This window comes from Musa acuminata, chromosome BXJ2-5, assembly GCF_036884655.1.
Source record: "Musa acuminata AAA Group cultivar baxijiao chromosome BXJ2-5, Cavendish_Baxijiao_AAA, whole genome shotgun sequence".
NCBI lineage: Eukaryota > Viridiplantae > Streptophyta > Magnoliopsida > Zingiberales > Musaceae > Musa > Musa acuminata.
The window spans coordinates 19,222,061-19,230,607 of NC_088342.1; the positions used below are offsets into that span (position 1 = coordinate 19,222,061).

At 40.9% G+C, this 8,547-nt stretch overlaps 2 protein-coding genes across 3 annotated transcripts in view; both read right to left on the reverse strand.

The window, feature by feature from the left end:
• The window catches only part of LOC135612574 (uncharacterized), a 17,840-nt gene extending 15,782 nt beyond the window's left edge, over positions 1 to 2,058 (reverse strand). The window contains exons 1-2 of one of the 2 annotated variants that reach the window (XM_065109021.1): positions 1,666 to 2,056; positions 59 to 1,583 (exon numbers count right to left, since the gene is read on the reverse strand). In XM_065109021.1, coding sequence (XP_064965093.1) covers positions 59 to 1,583; positions 1,666 to 1,886 — 1,746 coding nt within the window. In that variant the 5' untranslated portion in view covers positions 1,887 to 2,056. Of the gene's footprint in view, positions 1 to 58; positions 1,584 to 1,665 lie in introns of both variants that reach the window. The other variant, XM_065109022.1, reaches the window with a different exon arrangement.
• A 666-nt stretch (positions 2,059 to 2,724) lies between these two features.
• LOC103974131 (E3 ubiquitin-protein ligase ATL31-like) lies at positions 2,725 to 4,295 on the reverse strand. The gene has a single exon (XM_009388891.3). The coding sequence runs from the start codon at positions 4,013 to 4,015 to the stop codon at positions 2,939 to 2,941; it is 1,077 nt and encodes a 358-aa protein (XP_009387166.3). The 5' UTR covers positions 4,016 to 4,295; the 3' UTR covers positions 2,725 to 2,938.
• Positions 4,296 to 8,547: the final 4,252 nt, after the last annotated feature.

Consider the following 8,547-nt stretch of genomic DNA (forward strand, 5'->3'; position numbering starts at 1 on the left):
TTTATTTGGAAGTTCCAAAACTTATGGTAGAAAATGATGACCATGGTATCCCACTAACCTGTCGAAGCTCACCATATATGTTAATTACTTGACAACTGAGTTTCAAAATCCCAGAAACTAACAAAGAACATGGCTTTGTATCAGCCAAAGGCATCTGAACATTCAAGTACGCGAATATCATTAACCATAGTTCCACTAGGTCATTCCCAACAGCCTTATACTCGATGTCCAAAAAATATCCAACTGAAACAAAAATCTCCTTTGCAAGTAGAGGCAAGATTCTTTTAATTCTTACATTGTCCACATGTAACACTGACAACCAAAATAGATAAATTTTCCCAGAAATATAAACAATTATGTCATAGATGTGTTTCAAAAAGTTAAAATAAGACTCTTCAGATGTGTCTTCTGTGGGCATATATATCTTCTCATCAATAAAACTTGTAAGAGTCTCATTCACGGACTTGAGCATGCAATGACCCTCCACCAACCTGATTTCTAGGAGCTCTTTATCCTGTGAGAGGTCAAGCTCTGCGCACCTTTTACACTCAAGCACTAGAGGCTCTAAGAACTGTGTGAATACTCCAAATAGTGGTTTGCTAGTTTCTTCAGCTTTTTCAGGAATCTCAGTATGCCTTCCTGAAGCATTGTTGACTTTTGATGCCAAACTAGCATTTTTTTTACTCCTAACTTCATTGATGAACAAACAAAGAAGGTACCCAAAGCCACCAAGTGAAACTGCCTTCTTCTCTGCAATCATCTTCTCTAATCTCCGAAAAAAGTGTCTGTGATAGCTCTCATTAATGCCCTTCAATCGTCTGCCCTCCTCTGCATTTGAACTCTTCAAGCATAAAAGCCCGTTAATATGTGCTGGATGAAATACCCCATTAGACAAAACTTCTTTGACAATCCTCAACAGGTTATGCGCTTCTTGGCATTTCCCTTCATTCACTCGTAACTGCAATAAAACTAGCAATTCAAGCAATGGCTCGAGCAACCTATCCACAAAAGCACCAAAGACATTTCTAGGATTCGGGTGAAACCTTAGAAAACCAACAAAGTCCTCAAGAAGAAGACTTGAAAGACTTGTCAAGACTCCACCACTGGAAGAACCAAGCTCATCATTCATGAAAACCTTAAGAACAAGGCTAACAGCCTCAGCAGCACATGAAACCCAGAGTTCAACACCAGCATTGTAGAAAGCTCTGGAATTGGCTAAAAGAAGCAAAGAAAGGCACTCAAAAACATGCTTGAATAACCTATCAGACTCTTCCTTGAGCAATGAGCTATCACCATCAAACAGAAGCAACGCATGGTGCAAGACACGGGTAACGGCTCGCAGTAGATTCGAGGAAACGCCAACGGACGGCTTCTGTAAGCAGAATCTGAGAACAGCCCAACATCTGTAATCCAAACATGAGTCACAAAATTCCGCGTTTCGTTTACTACTCTCAAAAGAGATCAAATGGAGCTGAATCCAATCAATCAGAAAGGACACAAGACGGGGGATCCCAACGACCTCCGCGCCTTGATCATCACCATCACCAATCAAGCTCACGTAATCAAAAGCAATCTCGATCTTCCTGCACAAAACGCAACCCTTATCGGATTCAACGAAACTGAAAGGGAAAACAAATATGCAATTTCTTGGTGTAAAGAAGGGACCTTTGAATAGGGATATCTTTAATCTGGAGGGAAAGGATGAGATCGAGATTCGCCCAGGCTCCTCTCTGATCTGTTATCTTCTTCTTCTTTCTGAGCTCGGTACTCGCTTCTCCTCCTCCTCCTCCTCCATCTTGCTCCTGGGGTTCTGGGGGATGGACGTGAGACCGTTTCCGCTTACTGGTGCCAGGGTTTTCTGAGAGGATCGGGACGGCGTTCGCCATGACCGAGCTCGAGACCGTAGCAGGAGGGTTCACGAAGCCGTTGGTAGGGTTTCTTGAGCCGGTTTTGAAAGGAGGGGGCAGAGGGGTCTAAATATTCGTGAAAGGAAAGATCTGAATCGTTGGATGTTGAATCTAACGGCCAGGATGGTTTAGCCGAAGCGACGGCGCTGCAATTAATGGCTGTATCAAGAATACATATGCCGTGAGATTTGTGATTGCGATCTCGACGAGCAAGATCGGAAGAAGCGATTAGATCAAACCATCGAAATAAAAGCCTTTTTTATTTAAACAAAATGAGATAACAAATATTATTATATCCTAAAAATTATCTTACTATTTTAACAAACATGAAAACAAATCATACCATGTTAACAATAGAAATAAAATTTAATTACCTAAAAATATAATATATGATATATTAATTAAAATTAAATAAAGATTATCCATTTATAAATTTGAAAAATGGGTATGGATGATTAAAAGTTTAGCGAACCTTTCCTTTCTTTGCTGCCGCCACTCAACCCTCTTCATCGTCAACGAACATTGCATGGTTGCCATTGGAAGAACGAGTTCAGCCTTTTCCTTTTGTGAGCTGAATTCTTAGCTTAAATACTCTAAATAAGTCATTGCATAGTTGCCATTGGACGAATGAGTTCAGCCTTTTCCTTTTGTCAGCTGAATTCTAGCTTAAAATCTCTAAATAAGTTTGCATTCAATCTGCAGATTCTATCTACAGTTCTTGTAATCTTTGCCTTTTTGATTCAAGACCACAGTGTTTCTTCTTAGTTTTCCTTCGTACTACCATCTCATGCTTATATATATAGAAGAAAAGCATGTGTTTTCTGCGAAGAAAAGATTCATCATAGATGATAAATCCAAGAACAGAGATACTGCAAGCACTCAAAACCTAAACAGAATTTCCATATCTCCCTTCTAATTAACGATCTTGCATGTTTTGGATGCACGAAACAACTTGGTCCATGTACAGAATAAATCTTGCGGAAGGATCCTGTCGCCGACAACTTGCCATGTTGGCGCTTGGTCTATGAACATTAAACGCGCTCCGTTGCTGCGAGGGTAGCAGACGACGACGCCTCCGCCTCCTCCTCCTTTGCGGGCTCGGAATTTGCTGCTCCACCCCCTCCTATTTCGAGAGCAAGGTTGAGCGGAGCTCCCGCAGACGGGTATACCCGTTTGCTCGACCCCTCCGTCGCTGTCCCATCGGCCCGCCGCCTCACCGAGAACGTCCGCAGCAGGAACCCCCACCGACCGCTCCGCCCCCCTCGGTACCCCCTGCTCCCGCTCGCCTCCCCGCGGGCTCGCGCTTCCGCCACGCTCGCCGCCCGCCGGAGCCCCGCTGCCGTGAAGATTTCCTGCCTTACGTGCCCCGGGAGCCGCAGCGTGTACCGGTCCACCTCCTCACCCTTGTGCCCCGTTGAGTGCCATCTCCGGTACCCCACCGCCGGCAGCCGCCCCCCCTCGAGATCTCCTTCCACCGTCGCTCCGACGTCCTCCGTAGGCGTGGATTCGCAGGCTGCGTCGGCGGCGTCCGCAGGCTCCGGCTCCGCGAGGTTGGCCCGGCAGACGGGACAGGTGACGTGGGTGCCTAGCCAGACGTCGATACAGTCGACGTGGAACACGTGGCAGCATCTAGGGAGCAACCGGAGGGTGTCGTCGTGGGCGAACTCGGAGAGGCAGACGGCGCATTCCAGCGCGCCCTTCCCTTTCTTGTGCTCCTTTGCCTCCGCATACGCCATGGTGGGGAACGAAGCGAGCACCTCGGGGTCGAGCCCTCGCCGCGCCGCTCGACTGGCGGCGGCCCGCGACTCCACTGCCCCTGAGGGTCGGGTCCCACCGGAGCTACCCGAGCTGCATTGGTGAATGTATACGGCGAAGAAGCCGAGGAAGAAGAAGCCGCAGATGAGACCGATCACGAGGGCGGCGACGCCGGGTTTGATTCTGACGGAGTAACCGGAGGGGCCGTCGCCGGAGGGTGTGGCGGTGGATTGGGCGCTGACACGGCGAGGTGTGACGAGAAGTAGCGCAAGCACTATTAGAAGAAGCGAGGCCGTCCGATGGATGGTGGCAGGGGTCGCACGGCGGCTAGACGTCGCCATAGGTGGTGGCATAAGGCAGGTAATCGATCGGTAACGCAGATGGAGCGTCGCAATAGTTATAGGGCGGCGGTCTGCGTCGCCGTCGAGTTTGCAGCGGGGAAGTCAATCGTTAACTTTGAGTGTGGGGGGGAGTGGGGGACGTGTGCGTAGCCGTTGGGAAGGCTCAGCTGGCCAGCCAATGACACGTACAGAGAACCAATACGTGCTTCTGTGCTTTTGCTGTGGAACCCATTGATGGAGAATATTTTGGCTGGGTTTTCTACTGAACCCTGGATCGATAGAGAGAGCCGAGGCGAGGTGAGCTCTCGCGAGAAGGAGGGTGATGTGGACTTTCGCATGTGGACGGAAGATTAAAGAACGAAAGAAGAAGTCTACGCTTGATTGGGTCCACAAAGCGGAGGAAGAATCTGATGGCGGCTCGCGAACTGCCGTGCGCCTTACAAATTCCGAGAATTATCTTTAGGAAGGAAGGACACGTAAGCCAAACAGTACGCCTTCAACACCCGACTCAACTCACGACTTGGATTACAATCCGGGTCTGGGCTGGCACACTTGTCCTTCGTAGGATACCAAGTCGTGACTTTGAGTCGTGAGGTGAGGATGACAGGTACAGCGGAAGTCAAATTTCTTATCAGGTTGCCATTCTAGAGAAGGTATGGATGTTCTAGAAGGTGAATTAAGAGGGTTCAGCTGATGTGGCTGAGACCAAACGGCAGTCTGTCCGAGCTCACATTGATTCAAAGAAGAAAAATAAGAAGATATTGACCGCTACTGTGTCTTGATAAGAGCGTCTCATATTCTTCTTTGGATAGGTTATTCTCTCCAAATGCCACAGATGCAATTCTCCTTTCTTAATTGCCAGCATGAACCTCATTTCCTTTTTCTCGATCATCCAGTTATGTGACGTATGAGAGGAAGATCGAGATATGAGATAGCGATGGACGGACGTTTGAGATGAAAGGTGATGATATGTAATAATTAACATGAACAAATGGGAGAAGAAACTTGGCAATTATTTTTTAGATTCTTTAACTAAAAACAGGTTATATAGAGGAGAACTTAATCTAGAAAAGAAGTTTAGGTTTCAAAGATTTTTGTTTGAAAAAAAAATAATTTCAAGAAGATTGGAAGGAGATTTTGAGAATATGAAGTTAGAAGGAGGAACTTTGTATGTAACCCTATTTATAGAGTGAAAATAACAACCAAAAGATTAAAACAAAAGAGTAATTTACTTTAAAAAATCTTTAATCATAGGATTTTATTAGATGACGCTCTCATATTTGAATTTTACCTGAGATGCTATTTTATATGAAAAATCCATTCATACCCTTCAACCAATCCGATTGAAGTTGGACCAATCCATGGGCTGGTTTGATCCTATCGGGTTCTCAATTTAGTTTAAATCAATTATTTCGGATCAAGTCAGATTGGTTGTGAGTCAAGTGTGGTCGATTATAGATTTGGTCTTCCACTTAAAACACAAGATTTACACTCATAAGCTATATCAATTGAGTGTAACCCTAGTGTAAACAATCTTAACAAATAACTTCTCTCATCTTTAACAATTGCTTTCGATTTTTACCCACTCTAGCTTCTCGACGATGATAATACTCGGGTCTTATCGTTTCCAACTTCTTTGATATCGATTGTAACCATTACACTCATATTACATTCGATTATATATATTCAATATAGAAATCTCCTATTTCAATAATTAATATTTTTAAAATAAAAAAATGATACTAAACATGTTAGAATCATGTTATGATATTTTTGGAGAAATTTAGATAACTTTGAGTATAATTCTCTTATTTATACTTGTGTTCTACGTGGGTTACATTTGATCGTAGATTTTAATGTAGAATTCTTATATTTTGATCATTAATAATACTAAAATTAAGAAAAAAAATGATACTAAACATGTTAGGATTATAATATCATAGTTTTAAAAAAAATTGGATAAATTTAAGGATAATCAATAATTTATACTTGAGTTTATGCTTGATTTACACCCAGACTTGTTTTTTTATTATCCAGGCTTAAATCATTATACTTTATTAATAACCTACATATAGTTTATATTTATTAAATAGACTTGATTTTAATTTATTTAGTTAGACATATTGTTTGATTGAAATATAAGGATGCTGAACTGAGATCTACCTATTCAAATATATTTTTTATTTTTTATCTCTTAAACTTTAAATATAATGTTTCATATTTATAACCTTTATTTTTGCAGGTATATACAAAATGACATCATTATATAGACCCTTTCAATTTAGGAGAAAAAAAAAGATAGATGAAGCAATTAGTGTAGGGAATATATATCATAACTTAAAGATTTATATTAATTATCATTAATTTATATATAACTAATTAATTTATTTTTAGGTGCAAAGTCGAAGAGGCGTGAATCACTTATTCCTCCTTTCTGCTGTATCATCTCCTTCTTTGTCACCCCTTTCTTTAGGATACAAAGAGAAATAACTTTTGTATATGAATAAATACTAGCAGGCCATAATACACAACGAAATTAAATGGAACTATAATAAAATAGAACACCAAAATATACGTGGAAAACCCCTCCAATGTGAAGGGTAAAAATCACGGAGCAAACTAGAGATAATCCACTATAAGAATAATAAATATACAAATCTCAATCTCTTGCCCAAAACCCTAGCAACAATCATAAGAGAATAATTGGGATACAAGGATCACGTCACTGTGCATAATATCTAAATCCTCCCTAATTCTCCCCAAGTAATCACAGTAAGAATCTACTATAGTTCTGATCTAACTTGAGATGAAAGCACTACTAGATGATTGAGAACAATATCTCTGTGTTGTCCTTGTTTTCTTCCCTTTCTTTCTTTTCCTTTTTTGCCTTGTACGCCTTTCCTTTGGAATCTCGCCAAAAACTACCTTTTTGTTACCTTTTTCTACCTCTTTTTATAGCCACCACACCCCACCTAATATAAATTAGGGTTAGATTAAGAGGGGGTGAGCTATGGGTTGATAAAGCCCACCTTGGGCTAAATATAGGCTATCAGCCCAACAACCTCCCCCTTTAGCCCATAAGGGAGGCTGTCCTATGACTCCTCAATGTGAAGCCATGCCGACCAGCTGTCGGTATATCTCTTGTCTTTCTTTTAGTAAAGTCTTTGTCAACATGTTTGCTCCATTGTCATCTGTGTGAATTTTCTGAAGCTGCAACTGCTTCTCTTCAAATACATTTCGAATCCAGTGATATCTGACATCTTTATACTTTGACTTAGAATGAAACATTGAGTTTTAACATAAATGGATGACACTCTGACTATCACAATACACTATATAATTTTTTCTGTTTTAGCCCCAATTCTTATAAGAATTCTTTCATCCATAATATTTCTTTGCATACCTCTATAGCAGCAATATATTCTGCTTCTATGGTGGAGAGAGCAATACACCTTTGCAATCTGGATTGTTATGACACAGCCCCCCTACAAAAGTAAGTACATAACTTGATGTGGACTTTCTCATATCTATATCTCTTGCATATCTACATCTGTATAACCTGTCAACATAGGTGGTCCACCTCCAAAGCTTAAATAAACCTTAGAGCTCCTTTTAAGATATCTAAAAATCCACTTCACTATTGTCCAATGCTCTTTACATGGATTTGCAACAAATTTACTAGTAACACTAATTGTATATGCGATGTTTGGCCTCGTACATACCATTGTATACATTAAACTTTTAACTACTAAAGCATAAGGAACCTTTTGCATCTTCTCCTTCTCCTCATCACTTGATGGACTCTGCAAGAGGAGAGCCAACTGGTTTTACATTGCTCATACTGAATATTTCCAATACCTTCTCGATGTACTTCTCTTGTGACAACCAAATCTTCTTATTTTTTCTGTCATGAGAAATCTATATACCCAGTATTTGCTTTGTTGGCCCCATGTCCTTCATTGCAAAAGACTCACTTAATTCCTTCTTCAACCTATCAATTTTAGACATATCTTTTCTAAGAATAAGCATGTCATCAACATAAAGTAAGAGAATAATAAAATTCTCACCAAACCATTTGATATATATATAATAATCTGAAGCCATTCTTTTATATCTATTTTCTATCATAAATGAATCAAACTTTTTGTACCACTATCTTGAAGCTTGCTTTAGCTCATACAAGCTCTTCTTCAACTTGCAGACAAACTTCTCTTTACCTTTAACTTTGAAGCCTTCTGGTTGCTCCATATAAATTTCTTCCTCCAAATCACCATGAAGGAAAGCTATCTTCACATCTAACTGCTCAACCTCCAAGTCCTGGCTATCAGTAATACCAAGGGCAACATGAATAGAAGATATTTTAACAACATGAGAAAATATCTCTTCAAAGTCAATACCTTTCTTTTGACCAAAGTCTTTCACAACCAATCTAGCTTTATATTTTGGTTGAGAACAATATTCTTGAGTCTTCAATTTAAAAACTCACTTGTTCTTCAAGGCCTTTATTCCATTTGGTAGTAGTACCAAATCATAAGTGTGGTTCT